This window comes from Syzygium oleosum, unplaced genomic scaffold (assembly GCF_021117445.2).
Source record: "Syzygium oleosum isolate NSW1041296 unplaced genomic scaffold, Sole_v2.1 Sole_v2.16, whole genome shotgun sequence".
Taxonomy (NCBI): Eukaryota; Viridiplantae; Streptophyta; class Magnoliopsida; order Myrtales; family Myrtaceae; genus Syzygium; species Syzygium oleosum.
This window is the reverse complement of record NW_026607500.1, coordinates 1230196-1247343: the sequence shown is the minus strand read 5'-3', so window position 1 is coordinate 1247343 and position 17148 is coordinate 1230196. Positions and strand designations below refer to the sequence as shown.

At 40.1% G+C, this 17148-nt stretch overlaps 2 protein-coding genes across 4 annotated transcripts; both read left to right on the top strand.

Annotated features, from left to right (window-relative positions):
• Window positions 1–2164: 2164 nt before the first annotated feature.
• Window positions 2165–12042, top strand: LOC115686930 (uncharacterized). Of its 3 annotated transcripts, XM_056318822.1 has the most exons (10): window positions 2165–2572; window positions 2699–2804; window positions 5163–5344; window positions 5887–6032; window positions 8910–9001; window positions 9135–9460; window positions 10677–10740; window positions 10914–10976; window positions 11237–11382; window positions 11856–12042. In XM_056318822.1, the coding sequence occupies exons 1-10, from the start codon at window positions 2352–2354 to the stop codon at window positions 11875–11877; spliced, it is 1368 nt and encodes a 455-aa protein (XP_056174797.1). In that variant the 5' UTR covers window positions 2165–2351; the 3' UTR covers window positions 11878–12042. The 3 variants fall into 3 exon arrangements, with proteins under 3 accessions (XP_056174797.1, XP_030468213.1, XP_056174798.1); XM_030612353.2 differs by lacking the exon at window positions 11856–12042 and having other exon boundaries at window positions 2166–2572; window positions 11237–11655; XM_056318823.1 differs by lacking the exon at window positions 11856–12042 and having other exon boundaries at window positions 2444–2572; window positions 2654–2804; window positions 11237–11655.
• A 1139-nt stretch (window positions 12043–13181) lies between these two features.
• On the top strand, window positions 13182–16126 carry LOC115686949 (pollen receptor-like kinase 1). Its single transcript, XM_030612381.2, has 3 exons — window positions 13182–14026; window positions 14316–14936; window positions 15168–16126. The coding sequence occupies exons 1-3, from the start codon at window positions 13363–13365 to the stop codon at window positions 15848–15850; spliced, it is 1968 nt and encodes a 655-aa protein (XP_030468241.1). The 5' UTR covers window positions 13182–13362; the 3' UTR covers window positions 15851–16126.
• Window positions 16127–17148: the final 1022 nt, after the last annotated feature.

The window sequence follows — 17148 nt, the reverse complement described above, 5'->3', positions numbered from 1 at the left end:
TTTTTAGTATAACTGATCAAGATCAATAATGTCAAACCCATCTTCTTCAGCCCTTTAGCAAACCTATATCAAACACAGATTAGTTCACAATTCCACATCCCTCACTTGGTGCAAAATGGAAGCAAAAAAAAATGTTAATATTTTTCTAAAGAAACGCAAGTTGCTAAAACAAGGTCAATATGTTTCAAAGCCTATGCCAATTCCCCATAATCATACTAACTCATATTTGTACATAGAAAAACACAAGTTATGATTACAGCACATTATAAAATTTAGACGGGATTAATTCAAACTTATGGAGTTATTAAACTTGTAAAGCTGGACAAGTTTCACATTTCTCCCACAAAATTTATTCCCACTTCTTTAAATGTCAAATCAGCTCCTTCAAACCATTTTAAATTGACATTTGCTTAAGGCCATTTCTTGTTCAAATCTATGCATCAAAAGGCTATGTACTCACAGTTACAGCAATGTCCATTGCTTCAAAATTATGAATACTATTTTCTTTTGACATCACTCCGCATCGAAATGAATCTTCACCAGTTTTGTGGACTTCACGGTGCTTGAACACGATTACTCAGTTCTTGAGGATCACTACTCATATTGAAGATGATCAGTGTGGAAATTTAGCATATATCCATAGACTGTTGTCTTCAACCTTCACTTAATAAAAGTTCACTGCGAGCTTGCCTCCTTAGTTCTTTGCAGATGCAGAAGAACAGCATCAGAAGCACTAGTGAACTCTCAGAACGTATTATTATGTCTATGTTATTCCTAATTAACCAAAGCAAACCTAAAGGAAATGACCCAAAACACAGAGTTGATGGTGGCCAAGAAAAATCAAATTAATGACTTCATGGGTCTTTTACATTAAATTAGCGGATTGATCCTTAACGACAAACATATATGAGAAAAACAAAACGAAAACAGTAAAAAATTGCACGATTTGCACAGAAGAAAACCGTAAAATCGGGGACTGTGACCAGCACTAGTGATCATGACGATAGCAAATCCAATTAGAAAATGCATGCCGGATTCCACTTGCCATTGAAAAATGCAGCCGCATGCATTGATTCCCACAAAAGGAGATGGAATGCACCCACATGTTTGCCCAAATAAGAAAAGAAAACATTCCTTCTACCATCACTATGTTGTTAATGCCATTGGTTTGGTATATTCCATGATATCCCCGCACCTTATTGACATGTTTGCAATCGCCTTCTTTTGGTCGAAACAAAGAAATTAGAGGGTGCGCTCACAAGGTAGTGCTTTTACGAGTTTACCTCTGAGAAGGGACGAGAAGGGATATGATGTCGACGGATTGAGAGTTTAGGGTTGCTGTGGGTCGATGGACCCAATTTAGTCTCAAACAGACTTTGATGTTGATGAACTGACAGTTCGAGCATCGGAGAATCGAGGAATCAACGAAAAACTAAGAATTCAATTTGGGGTTTTTGATGGTTGGGATTTTACTCATTTTGTTTTTACCCAGTTGAAAGTTTTTGATAAAATTGCACATGTTCAAACTGCCAAAAGAACCTTACCCACGAAGATTTGTTTCTACAACCAGTTCAGATCCTTGTTTGAGATTAATTTGTTCACTTCGGTTCTTATTCGAGGCAATATCTATTATGAACTTTTGTTTATGAAAGAAAGAGCACTATTTCAAATCCTTCTTTGAAAAATTTCCCAAATGCTTTATAAGAGTAAGGGTTAATACCGCGAAAAATCCTAAACTGGTACACCTGTGACAAATTTATCCTAAACTAATATTTTGATCACAAAAAACTTCAAATTAATTTTTTGATAAAAAAAAATCCTAAACTGATATACTTGGGACAAATTTACCTTCCGATAAGTTGCATAATATTACGAAAAATTACAAATTGATAAATCTGTGACAAAAAGGAGGGGGTAAAATCCCAAACTAGTAAACCTGTCAACTGTTACGTACCATCTAACTCAGAAATTTGATAGTAAAATTTACCGAAAAATTAACGGAATGTAAATTTATCACATATGCACAAATTCAGATTTTTTTAATGATTAATAAATTAATTTAAAATAAATTTATCATAAATTTATCGATTTGGGTTCGTCACGGTATTAACCCAATAAACTAACGAGAATTAACTGACCGCTTGAAAAATTGGCGTTAAAGGGAGCATATGGCATTGTTAGTCCTTTTCCGAGGAGTCGAAAGAGAAAACCAAAAAAAACCAGGCACCACCCTTGTGCGGACCACGGCCCCCCGCCGCCGCCGCCGCCGCCGCCGCCCGAACCCGGCGGTGACTCGCGAGCGCGCACTTCTTCCACCATCCGCCGCTGCAAAACCCGGCGGTGGTGAATGAATGCTGACCGCTCCGTTTCGTGGTGGCAATCCAGCTTCCCTCGCGAGCTCGGTTCCGATCGGACGCTTCCGAGGCACCGCGACCCGCAACCGCTCGCCGTCTCCGACCCTCTCGATGCAAGGCGGAGCGCCGGCGGAGGCCGACGGCGGCGGCGGCGAGGAGAAGGTCCACGTCCACTACGACCACCTCCTGCCCTCCAAGTACGCGCGGTGGACGGCGAGGTAACCTCTTTATCCGCTCCCGGCCCTCTTAGCTTCCTAGATCCTGGCTACCCGCGATTGAAATTTTCCTTCTTTGCGGAGATGATGATGGGTGGTGGGTGTTTTTGCTCCTCCCGTTTCTCGCAGGGAGAGCTTCGACTTCATGCACGACAGGCCCTGGCAAGAAGTTCGGGACTTCTACTCCAATGTCATCAATGGGCGGTCGTCGGTTTCCGAGCTGTTCGGGACCGAGGTGATGGTTTATGTTTAGTGGTTGCTTCGTTTCTGATGCTGATTCTAAAGTTATGATCTGACTGCCGGGCCGGCTTTTCATAGGGGGAGTAGTTCAGTGGAATTTGTTTTTGAGAAGAGTCAAATTTGGTGTTTATACCTTGGGTTCTGGATAAAGAATTCGGGCATTCTGTTTTGGGTAATGTTTCTCTGATGAGCAGCGATGGGATTCAAGCATTTCCCCAGTTATGGTTTTTACCCTCTTGAGCAATGTCAGACAATTGGTACCTGTCGAATGCGTGGGCTTAAGCCGAATCTCGACCAAAGCCATTTATGAAGCCGTTTATGATTGAGTAGGATATTGGAGTGATACAAGTCTACCTGTTCGATCAACTCACAATCTGTCAAATTTTTGTGTTCTATTATAATCTTGTCTATGGCATGATGACGACAAAGAAAACTTAATGATGGCGAAGAAACTACAATCCCTATCTGAAAGAATTAACACAGATATTCGGTCTCCACTTATATTTCGATGTGGGAGCTTTATAGTATATAACCTTATTGTCGTTACTGTTCACTCATGTATCACAAAACTTCCATGCGTCTCTTTTTTGATTTCTCATAATTTGTTCATCTTAAGAAGTTAGAACATGACGTTATTATATTAGCAAAACGATCCGTTATGTTAAGTCATGCCCCCTTCTTTTTTTCCTTTTTTCCCCAATCAGCCATTCACCATAGCGACTCTACTAAATTTGGTTATAGTTATTTTTGTTATGAAGGACTATGAATCAATTTAACTCATGATTCAGGGAACTCCATTTTTTGATTGTAATAGAGTTTTTGGTTTTAGAGCTATCAAATGCTTATCTCCATTCATTTGAGTTCAGGGTCTTATTTGGACTTGGATGGCCTACTGAGAGAAGACACCATATAGTTTTGTTATCTTCAATGTACTGATGTCACCCCCTCTCCTCTTTTGTTTACCTTTTTTTGTTTTTTCTAAATTGAAATTCTTATGACAAGATCCTCAAAACTCAGGACGAGAATTACGATTCATTCTCCTGCTAGTTGACATGCATTCTGTTAGTAAAATAATCGAACAATTAGATATTTGAAGTCAGCACTGACTTGTATTCAGAAGCATGCAATACTCCTTTGGTTATTTTGATGTGTCTGAGTTTAATACGACTCTTCAATGAAGATACTATGCACTCAATTTTGTGTTGCTTTGATGCAAATAATTCCATTCTCTTCGCAATCATGTCTAACACTAGTAGCACGACAATTTGATTCTTCGCTTTTTCTCAAGAGAGACAAACTTCTTCTTTTTTCCTGTCTTTCGTGTAGTTTCTCAAGGTAATAGTTTTTTGACCGGACACACACTTTGTCTAGAAGCAAGAGTTTGAACAAATAGTTTCCTAGCCAAATAGTGAAAATGTTCTTCCACGAACACAAGGAGTAGGAGTAGGGTTGAGTAGGAACAAGGATTGGCCCTGTCGTGATCCACCCTTTTCGAGATTTTAGAATCTAATGTTTGATTTCGTTTGCCCCTCTCCTCGTCTTACCTTTAAGTGAAGGAGTAGGGCGTGCACAAAAGAGGAACTTATTATTAAGTTGTTCTGTTGTATCAGTGTAAATTAATATCTAGCTTGTTGATATGTGTCATATACCCTCCTGTTGTAATTTTCAACTTGTGCTTCAGAAATTTGTGAATGAGAAATTAAAGTGCTTCCATGTACTGTTGAATTACCAGTACACATTTTGCAGGGGATGGATTAGCATGTGTCCCTTATATGTTTTTCCAATGTCTTCTCTGGAAAAGTTACTGAGCTCTGGTGTGGCAAAAAAGGCATATTCAGTCTACCTCTGTTAAAAATTGGAACTAGTTCTTGCTAATATTACAGCAGATGGAAATGGAATCATGATACTTCAATCTTGTCCCACCATGATGCCCTGGGAATAGCCCTCATGACATGAGTCTGCTTAATTTAAGATGATCTTATAAGACACTGAAGTTTTCTCATATGCAAAGTACAAGATCAATTGGTTAATTTATACTTTCATCTTAGTTAAAATATAAACCTCTAGAGTGTGTATTATTGAGACTAAGAAGTTGCATCAATTTAATAGATGCAATATGCAAAATGATACGCATCAGGGTCTCTGTTCAAAAAGTTGTTGGAAGAAATTTGATTGTTGCCCAACCTGTACAGAATAGGCTGTTCTGATAATCTGTAAATTTGGATGATAGTAGTAAGGATTCTCTGTGTGGAAATTTGTTAATGCAAGTTTTTGGTGGTGGTAGTGATTAATTGTAATAGGTATGTGTAATGTCTCAATTCTTGGTACTTAATATAGGGAATTTTCTTGTCAGAGATCTCCTGTTCATGATGATACAAAAATTCCAGAGACTTGTGAGAAGTCTGGACTAGACAGTCTTCCAGGAGGGAATAGGTCTGGAAGATGGGAAAGAAGAACATATAAGATTGTCCTTTCTTATCATGGTGGTTCTTTTGATGGTTGGCAAAAGCAGCCTGGCTTAAACACCGTCCAGGGGTAAGTTGTTTCACCTTCTGATTCTACCTTGAGCATTTTAAGTCTACACTCAATGCGTTGTCTTATCTGCGCATTATGTTGTATTTGGTTTACTATCAATACCTTGCTTTCTTTGTCATAATTTTTTGATGTTGCCTATCTTCTCTATATTTGTCATTTATATGAACATTGTAATCTATAACCCCCTCATGACAACTCTTTAATTTCCAACTTTGGCGCTGACTTGAAGCTTTAACAATTAGTCCTCCACTGCAACATGTAGACCCAGTTCTAAAGTGTCTTTTGGGAGGTTAAATATGCTAATGGGCAACCAACCACTCACCATGAGGGAGAGTAAAAGCACGCTTGTGGACACTCACATGTACTTACTAGCATCCACTCACCAAACTAAGAAAAAGTGAAGCCATATGCTGCAATTTTTCTCTCCTATTTCTGTACCTAATCCTGGCATCTATATTCCCCTCTTAGTCGTGAAACTTGATTTGAACCTTGGGTTAAAACTCTGACATGATCTATACCTATGAACTTTTATTTTTGGACAGCTCAATAGAAAGATCTCTAGGGGAGTTTGTGGATGAGAAGAAAGCTAAGCTCCTAAAGGACAAGTCCTTGCCGGTGGAGGGCTGTGCTTTGGTTGCTGGGCGTACCGACAAAGGAGTAACGGCTTTGGGGCAAGTCTGTTCATTCTGTATGTTTTATAATTCATTCTCATCAAAGTTCTCCTATGCGTCTATCTTATTGAACAGTTCTCAATTTTTGAGTGACTTCCTTTCAAACGTATTCATTTTTTCCTTCTTGTAAAGGAACATCAAGCATGGCAAACTTTATCTGCTTCCTGCTGCATTAATTAGGGCAGTTTTAGTGAAAGTTATCCTTCTCATTTTCAAGAATTTAAAATATTTATTCTATAGGCAATGAGAGGGGGACTTTAAAACAGGTTCACATCGGACCCTCCTGTTATTTCTGGTTCTTCATAGATTTATAAATCATGAAATCCCAAAGTTAGATAGGATAGAAAGAAAAATGAACTTGAAGATTGCAAGTACGTTGGAAAATGGATTCTTGGTTGGCTAGATCAGAGTTGTCTTTTCAACTTCGAGAGAGTAATATCTCATGGCTCGTCTTTGAAGTAAGATCTCAACCAAAATGAATCCTATTTAATATTTTATAAAAGTGAATCTAACTTCTCAAGGAACATAAGAAACGCTTATGATTATTGTAGTGACAGTTTCTATCTCAGACCTATGAGATGCCTCGCATTCCTCGTTGAATATGTAAGACACAAGTCGAATCCCAGTTCAAGGCCAAACATAATACTGTTTGCACTTGGTGGTTTGGATAACTGAGCTTATATTGGGCTCTTAATCCATGCTATAAAACCGTTCCTTAACACTAAATCAACCCCAATTGTAAAGAGAATAGCAACCTACCTCTTTTTATTTTAATGAAGGAACATAAACCTGAATAGTGAAGGAAAAATGCTGGAGTTGCTAATGATCCTTGTGTGGCTCTATGTAATTGATACCTTATAATTGCTGCATGCTTGAAAGTGCTTTGTTCACAGATGCTATCTTGATGTATGAGAAACCCTTTTTTTTTATATCAAAGGAGAGCCATATATTTCAATCATTTGTTGTTGTTGGGGGGAGGGGGGGAGGTGGGGGGTTGGGGATTTGGGTTTCCTGCAAGCTTAGTGAAGATGGAGCATACGGCTTGTAGGTGATTAGCTTGAGTCAAGACAGTTGTTTGGTTTTGATGCCATCCTTTTTATTCCTTGTAAGCACTTTTAATGATGTGGAAAGGTCCTCATGTGCTGTGAAAGATAAGTAGTTGTCCACTATATCTTTGTTGGTATTGTAGGAGCTGTTCTCTGGGCTGTCTGCTTGCTGAAGTTTTTGGGTCTTTCCTCTTGTAGTTAGATTGTAAATGGTTTGCAACCCCTTGGTACCCATTAATGGAATTTTATGACTATTGTAAACCTGAAAAGAAAACAAAAGATTGATTAGACTGGCCATCGCCTAAATGATATCGGAGATGGAGACTTCCCAATGTTGCTCTACATAATGTCATATTTGGTCTCACCTATTCTCAACATGATTTGTTTAATTAGTCTGTTTGAGATTGCCAAAAGCTTTAGCCTTTTCAAGCAAAGTAGTGAAAAGTCGCATTTTGACTCGCAAAATAGTAAGATATTGCGAGTCAAAACCAAGATACCTTGTCAGCTCATATTTAAATTACACTTAGACTAGTGTTGAACTTCTTAAAGTTTTTAAATATCAACCACACCTACATTTGATATTTTAATTTTTAGACCAGCTGACCGTGATCCTACAAAATTTGACACGGTAACAGTGCAGGAGATCTTTAGTTCAAATCTTTCCAGGCCCCTATGTGTCCCTATGTGTCTCCCTTATTATATAGTGCTATGCTTTAGTCTTAGGCCAATATCCAACATACGCGTGAGGGAGAGTGTGAATGTTAATAAAATGTTAGACCACTTCTTCGTATAATAGCTTAAGGGCCTGTTTGGTTTGACTTTAGGTTTTTGCTTGTTGCTTTTAAATTTTGTATCTCACGGACTTTGACCTTTTTTTTTTTTTTCTAATTTTGGAACTCCTGAAACTTTTTATATACTTAAGTGTCGACATGTAGAATTTCCATATAACTTTGTGACAGTTTTTTGGAATTCAAATAGTTATTTGAAATTTTGGTAGGAACTTTTTGCTTTTGTTTAAATGCAAACACACATGCCATAAATTTTCAGAACAGTTGGCAGTGGTCCCACAAGTTTACCTAAGAAGCTGAACTTGCTGGACTATATATTGCAACTAATCTTCAGCCTAATACATCACTTGAACTAGCAAGTCCGAATATGTAGAAATGACCAGTTTGCATTGATCTTAAAACCGAGGCACACCCACTAGACTCCCAAATAGTTTTTGTGGGACGAAGTATTCGTCCAAGTGGCGGAGAGCTTTAATTTATTGAGTCAAGCGAACTAAAAATCTTTTACAGCATGGCCCATGTAGGATAGAGGAATTCATGGTTCACAAAATAATATATGTTATTTCATGTCGGGTCAACACAACCTACTATTAAATTAACATCCATGTGAAAGATCAGTGGACAATCCAAGTAATTGATACCACTTTGCATCAAATACAAATAAAAAATAAATAATTTGACAAATAACATCGAAAATTTGACATTTTTAGGTGTAGGGCTGATAAATTTATAATTAGTGTATACACTTTAAAATTACGCAAGCCAGTTATTTGCTGGAAAATTTTATCATTCATATGGCATTTTCATATCTTATAAAATCTTATGATTTTACGATTCATTCTTACAACACGATTTTATGAACACCCCAATGATCTTAGATAAAAATAGGTTTTTTTGACTAACTTGTTTTCAAGTAGGTCCTACTACTGGATCGGATGAGTTTGGTGGCTCATGGATGAGCAAATAAAACCTTTGCTGCACTTATCATCTATGAAGTTACTTTTATTCCATATTTTTAGGTGGACCTACTAAGTAACTGTTTTCGGCTACATATATCCAGATACATGGAGAAAGGATGTTGAACCTCAACATATTGAACTCGCCGTTAATACTGCAGCACCAAGGAGACTCAGGGCTTTATCTGTTTCTGAGGTAATGGTTTGCTAATTACTTTTAGCAACAGAAGCTCCTGGACTCTCCCTGAAGAATTAACTGATTTTATTTTGCTGGGAAGATCTTTATACTTTTAATTCGCGTAGAACACTGATGTGGAAGGTCAGTGTAGGTATCACGTTCATTCCATCCCAATTTCTCTGCAAAGTGGAGGCGCTATTTGTACATATTTCCTTTCAAGGATGGAGAAAATGGGGAGCCAAGCGAGGGGACTAAGGAGAATGTTAATAGTGCATTCAGAAGCAAGGGATTCGGGAATGATATTGGTAATGAGGATCTTCGGAGTTTAAACTTATCTGATAAGGATAATGTTTTTGAAGGTGGAAATAAACAAGTGAGCTTTGAAGTTAGTCGGGTGAATCAATTTTTGCAGCTTCTAGAAGGGAAATTACTGTCATACAAGATGTTTGCTCGAGATACTAAGGCTTCAAGAAATATGTAAGCTTTCAAGCCTCAAGATACTACTAGTGCTTTCTTGAATTAAAGTTTAGTCCTATAGATATTTGCAGTCTAAATGATCTGTTTCCAAAACTTCTTTTAGTCATTTTTTACTGTTGAATCTTTCTGTATGGATGAGTAATAATTATGCTTTTGATCTTTTCTTCAGATTATTGAGGGAATCTGCATCTTAATTTTCTCTTGATATGTAATTGTTCATATTGTTTACATCCGATTGTTGCTTGTATTGTATGCTTTAACCACTGTGCTCATGTGGTGATTTTTTGTTAAGATTAGGGAGGGCACCTAGGAAGTATTGAAGGAAAATATCACGTGTGCTGTTCTAAATTTCTTACCCATAAAACATCTGACACGATGATCATATTGGTGTTTGAATGTTATTTCTTTTACCATACTACTGTTGTCGATTCCTTGCGTATAATGAGAAAGGCTTGTTTTGAGGATGGTTTAGAATTCTCACTTTAATAGCAGTCTGTTGAGCCATTGTACATTGTTCACTTTTTTTAAATTGAAAAGTTTTTCTCTTTTCTAGACATCTAATCAATACCTCTTGGAGGAGTCACTCTGAAACCAGAGCTAAGTTTTTATTTTCAGGTGCATATTGTGCTGTTTGGTTAAAATTAACTGGTTCATGTTTGCAAGAAATATTAAGCAATCGTGAACATTAATAGATGAGAAGATTTTAATAAATCACAATTCATGCACAGGGGAAGGTGATGTTCATCTATTCAAGATAGATGTGTAAAATCTAATTCTTATCTAAGAATCTGTAGCCAAGCAAGAGAAAAATTGGAGCCAAGACAGAGGTATCTCTTGAAGAGATACACGGCTGAGTAGATCTAACCATTAACCGGCAAATCTGTGAGGAAGAGGCCAAATATACAATGGTAAGTCTCAAAGTTGTGAGCCTGGGTTGGTAGAGAACTTGAGAAATATGAAAGAACCAGATATCAAAAGCGGTAGTTTACGGTTGGTAGAGAACTCAATCGAATAATGGATATCTATGTCTGGATGGTAGTGTACCTGATTATTGCTTGATTCCCTTGGAAAGAATGCTATCTGAATCGTTAATATGCATCCGTGGGTAACTTGATTTCTCGGTGCTTTGAGGATCCTTGCTCTGGCATTTTACCGCTGTAACCTTGCATGCTTGACTTGTGCTTCTGTGCCTTACTGAAAATCTCTTCTGTTTCAGTGGCCCACCAACAGAATGTTTCCTGTATCATGCTCGTGCTGCTTTGGCCAGATTAAAAGGCACGGTAAGTATTTTCCCTTCTGCAATATTTCATATTTCTTCTTCACTTCAATGCTTGATCAACTATCAATCTGATTCATGTGTTTTTTATGCTTTGGGCTGGTTGAAAGATGCAGTACGGTTTTTTTATGTTCTCCAGTTTTATGGCTAATAGCACTCTCTTTTATGTTAAACTAGGATCACCAAGAAGGAAGAAAAGTTATGTGCATTGAGCTGGTTGCTAATCGATTCCTTCGGAAGGTACTTTTTATGTCTATTTACTGCTCGTGAGAGCATGGGCACGTCAATTCAGTTTTATTTGGTCAGCAGTCCTTTGCAGCTTTCCTATAGAATTTGATAGAAGATCTGAACTATCATGATTGCTGATTCACTCGTCTTCCTATGGAATCATTCATTTAACCTTCAGACTTCTAAGATTGTTCAGTTCTGTCATTGTATCAGTTTGATCTGCTGTTAGTTTCAGCCTTAAAAACATCTTGCGGTGGTCGATCATTGTGCAGATGGTTCGGGTTCTTGTTGCGACATCAATAAGAGAAGCAGCGGCAGGTTCGGAGGAGGATGTGTTGATGAAGCTGACGGATTCAACATGTAGACGTGCGACTGCTCCTCCAGCTCCTCCTGATGGCCTGTGTCTCGTTGATGTCGGGTATACAGATTTCAGTCCGAAAATTTGCCTCATTAAGGGATCTTGAACTTCGTATCCGTGCTGTGTCATGAATTAACCAAACTATTCTTGATATAAACAGACATTTTTGTCTTCCATTTTCCCTGCAATCCCTGCGGTTTTGGACTGATATTTGCCAGTTTTGATCCTATCAAATTGTCATGCTTCATAGGATTGTCGACTAAGGGAATGAGTCATGTGGGAACCATCATTGAAATTGATTTTTAGGTAGTTCGGACATATGACTTTACTAGATCCGCTAAAGCAGCATCAGTTCTCGGATGAATTCCACCTATTCATTTACTTACTAGTTTTGGTGCAAGTAAAATCGTTAAAGTGATGTTTTCGATTGTCGGCGAAAAAGACTTGTTATTACTGTTGTTGTGATGAAATTCTCAGCAGTATGCATGTTTCTCTAAATTAGCTATACATTATCTTAGCCTCGACATTCTCAGGGTCGGACGAATTCGGGTCTAATCTACGTAGCCTTACCTTTCAACCGGACCATGCACGTACGGGAGCTTAACGCGCTAAGCTACCCTAATATCACCACCGAGCCGAACTACCTTAAATTTATTTGTAATGTCCACGCTTAATTAATGAAAATCCAAGAGGTAAAGCAACCCGATCTTGATACCGATCCTGATCTCAGTCTTGAATCATCTGAATCCGAAGGAATTCACCATACTTGAAGAAAGAAACCAAGCATGAAGCAACCCGAGACTTGACTTGTGTGTTCCCTTGCTCAATCCTTGGTTTCTACATCATGTTACAAAAGTCTGCGTCCACTACCTGTGAATTTTTGTGGTGGAGACTTTAATTCCACTCTCAATATGGCTAAAACACACTCTTCATTAATTGAAAAGTCTAAAACTCAATTAAAATAGACAACTAAATTGGCCAGAAAAGGTAAGTAAATTGGGATTTAAACACCATCTCGAAGCCATAAAGAAAAAATTCAAAAAAATACACACACAACCCAACTAAGAATCCCATGAAGATAAGCTGCAAATATATATAGTGAAAGCCAACAAACAAATTCAAACTTCGTTGGCAAGAAGATGGAGTTGAATTGTGTGTTTAGATCCCAATTTACTAGCCTTTTTTGGCCAACTTTGTTGCGTATTTGAATTGAAGGCATCTTAGGCTTTTTAAGTGATAAATGTGTGTTTTACTCCATATTGGGAGTGGAAATAGAGTTGCCCTTTTCGTGGTGATAAGACAATATAAAAATGAAAAAAATCTGGTAATTGAACATCAATGCTCACATAATAATGATATCATTAATATTTTCCTCATTAATACCATGCGACGAGTTTACCGCGCATTTCACCAAATCACCCCTACTCCTGATTCATGACAATTCCTTTGCATGGCGAATTATCAGGTAGTCTCTCAACTTGGTCAAGACTCAAGGACCAGTCCTTTGTTATCAAAGTGGGGAGCCTCCTATATGGTAATTGACCAATTCTAGCTCACAAACACCAGGGTTAGTTTCTTTCTGATCACTACTGCATCACAGACAAGCAAAATTATCCAGCCAACTGTAATAACTAGATGAAGAGTGATCTTTTGCCAAATTTGTCTGTCCAACTTAGAGGCCAGCCTGAGATCTCTCTCCTAGCGACAGCATTTTGGTACAGCTCATGCAAAAGTGAGACATTAACCTCCCTCCTTAATTTGTTCTTTGCCTCCCCTTCCTCTCTCTCTCTCTCTCTCTCTCTCCCTCCCATATTGTCTTCATCTCCTATTCTTGGCAATCTCTCTCTCAAGGGTGCTTGCTTTGTGCTTGTGTGTTGTCCATCCAATATTGCCTACCTCCGTTCCAGGCCCTTCCTCTCACCCGCCCCCCAAAAAATCCACCAAGAAAGGAACCTCCCTCAATTGCAGCCTGGCCCCTTCGGAAGGGCGCTGCACGCGGCGGCCCGACGACAAGTGCGCATAGCCGTACCATCGTCGACCATGGCTCCCCAAGCTCGAGCAAAGTCTTGGACCCTCTTGTTTGTTATCCTATTGCTTGACGGAGCGGCAACCACCTTCGGTGCCTCCTCGGAAGCCGATGTCCTCCTCAAGTTCAAGAGCTCCCTGGAAGATGACAAGAAAGCGTTGGCCAATTGGAATGGTGGCTCCCCGTGCATCGGTGACCAGGCAAATTGGATCGGCATCCTTTGCACGAACGGCAGCGTGTGGGGGCTGCAACTCGAGAATATGGGGCTCGAGGGTGAGATTGACGTGGACTCCCTGATGGGCTTGCCGTCTTTGAGGACTCTGAGCTTCATGAACAACAGCTTCGACGGCCCGATGCCCGAGATCAAGAAGCTCGGGGCTCTGAAATCCGTGTTCCTGTCATACAACCATTTCTCAGGGGAGATCCCTGCCAATTCCTTCGCGGGTATGTCGTATTTGAAGAAACTGCATTTGGCGGGAAACCAGTTCAGGGGTGCCATACCTTCGTCATTGAAGCAATTGCCGAGGCTTTTGGAGCTGAGGCTCGAAGGGAACCAATTCACGGGACGGGTCCCGGAATTTGAGCAGAGCGATCTCTTGCTTTTGGATGTATCCAACAATGAATTGGATGGTCCGATCCCGGCAAGCCTTGCTAACATGAACTCGAGCTCATTTTCAGGTAAGTTCTATACGGCGAAAATGCCCCAGTTACTGCAAAAGATTAATTGAGCATGCTAAGCATCTTCAAAATGCTCCATCAGCTTAGAATTCAGAAAGTTTCGTAAAATTACATCTTGATCATACAGACTCACTATTATGCAACTTGTGAATACGTCCACATTGAAAACAAACATTAGATCATTATATACTCCCACATAACTATGAAAAGTTTCCTTCAAACAATAGAATAACTAAGTACTTGTTCTAACCAATTTTTGAGGAAACTCCTAAAAACATATGTCCAACAGGCAATAAAGGATTGTGCGGAGCACCGTTAAGTCCGTGCACGACTGCAGATGCTCCAGCATCACCAGATAAAAAGGGCAGCTCAAGTTCCACCGCCATCATGATTTTTGCAATCGTAGCCTGTGTACTCTTCTTGATCACCCTTGTCTTGCTGATCTTGTGCCTGCGAAGGCGGAACCGGACCTCACAATCGATCGAGGCCCCTCCACCGTCCAACCTGCAGAAGAAGGCGAGCTTCAAGGAAGATAGCCATATCAGGCACGGCTCTTCCGACCACTCCAGTAATGGCAAGAAGGCCGAGAACTTCAAGCTGTCATTCGTCAGGGACGACCGAGAGAAGTTCGACCTGCAGGACTTGCTGAAAGCGTCGGCAGAGATATTGGGGAGCGGGTGCTTTGGGTCATCTTACAAAGCAGCCCTGTTTAGTGGGACCGCCATGGTGGTCAAGAGGTTCCGGCAAATGAATAATGTTGGCAGAGAGGAGTTCCAAGAACACATGAGGAGGCTGGGCAGGCTGAGACACCCCAACTTGCTTTCTCTTGTGGCTTACTACTACAGAAAGGAAGAGAAGCTCTTGGTGTCCGATTACGTTGAGAACGGAAGCTTGGCTGTTTATCTACACGGTAAGTTCATTGGTAAGAGGCACTTGTTTTTTCATAAGTTCACTAGGTGTTTTTCTCTGCTATAAGTGTGTCCAGTGAGGTGATTTATGAAATAGATTTCCATTCAACATATGTCGCTCCGCTTTAATTAGGTCGAGTGCATACAGATTTGATTTCAATATGAAAAAGAATAGTAATAATTGGGACGTTTCATGGGCACGGAATTTACGCCACCTGCTTCATTAATTACAGGTAATCATGCTCGAGGCAAGCCCGCTCTTGACTGGCCAACGAGGCTGAAGGTCGTTAAGGGAGTGGCCAAAGGACTTGCCTATCTCTACAATGAACTCCCCAGCCTCATTGCCCCGCACGGTCACCTCAAGTCCTCCAATGTCCTCCTCTCCGAATCCTTCGAGCCTCTTCTCACTGACTACGGACTCATCCCCGTGATCAATCAGGAAAACGCTCAAGACCTCATGGTTGCCTACAAGTCGCCCGAATACCTTCAGAACAAGCGCATCACAAAAAAGACCGATGTCTGGAGCCTTGGAATCCTTATCCTGGAGATCCTGACAGGAAAGTTCCCTGCGAACTTCCTGCAGCAGGGTCAACAGGGAAGCGATCAGGATGACTTGGTGACGTGGGTTAGGTCGGTTGCTGGGGAAGCTGATCAGTGGCCGGCCGAGGTGTTTGACAAGGAGATGAGGGCCAAGAGCGGGAGTGAGAGCGAGATGCTCAAGCTCCTGAAGATTGGTTTGAGGTGTTGCGAGGTTGATGTCGAGAAGAGGTGGGACCTGAGGGAGGTCGTGGGGAAGATCGAGGACGTGAGAGAGAAGGACAGCGACGAGGACTTCTACTCTTCTTACGCAAGCGAAAGTGAAGTTCGCTCGTCGAGGGGGCTATCTGATGAAATCAGTTACTCTATCCCCATCTGAAGCAATTCGTAGAATTTCGAGTTTGAGAAGCGATCTGACATTTTAGAGGAGGAATTTAAGTGTTCTACAAGTTGATACTAGCTAGGGGGTGGCTGATTTTGTACCTTTTGTCAAAATTCATTCATATATAAGGGGGCAAAAGTTGCTGCGGATCATGATCAAGGTGGGGTTGGTCGAACGATTTGTTTAAACGCGGTCTGAACTAATGAGAACACTTGTTGTAATTTTTTCTTTTTTGTTCAACTCAGGCAACAACAAGAGAATGCTATTACTGTAGATTTTTCTTGTTTCCAGTAGAAACATGCTTATATAAGTACTCAAAATAACAAAGTACGAACCAAGGCCAACGCCTAGTCTGAGTCTCCTAGGATAGAGCTCTTTTCTTATCCCATACAACCAGAGTTTGTAAATGAGAGGTAATACAATCAAAAGTAGACATATCATACATAGATGCTGTCAATCCCATCTTTGCTAACTTGTTTGCACAATGATTTGCGTCCCCGACACATGCTTAATCTTCACCTGCTACAATGCAGCTAAATTGTCCGTGTTCATTCAAAATCAAGTTCAAGTTAGGGACGTCAACATTAGTATTCCACAAAGCATATATCAAGTATCAGATTCAATCTCTAACTGGTTATATTGAGATCTGAAGCAATAGGGAGTCCTTTCTTAATAGCCCACATTTCTGCAGCAAACGCTGAAGTTTTCCTAAACAGCGAGTCAACCCTTCACCCATTCTGCTTGATCATCCCTTATTATGCCTCCAATTCAGCAACGTTAGTCCTCTCCACCACCGCTTGGTCAGAATTCAATTTAACCAGCCAGCTTGTGGAATTAGCCATTTCGCTCCTGATCTGAACTTCTTTCAGTATTGCTTAATCTTTCTTAATTTAACATTTTGTTCCCCTGCATGGAATTATGATTAAAGACAAAATTCCTATATATCCAAAGAACCCTCAATCCCATCAAGAAAGCAGCACTTCAAGAAATCTTAGGCCTATTGTACCGAGTTTTAGTTCTCGCATCCGCCCTATCCACTCCCTTAAGGACTTACGGTAGCTCCCTGCCAGAGAAAGAGATATTCCAATACCATCCCTAGATTTCTGAGCAAAAGGAAAATCTCTTAGCAAATGAATTATAGTTTCACCATGAGTATCACATGGATACACATCTTGCACATCCATGCCTCTGAGCAAGCCGATGCCTTGTGGAAATACTGCTATGAAGAACCAACCATATAACATTCTAGGGGTTACATCACATTTCCATACCCAATTCCAGTTCTCCACTTTACC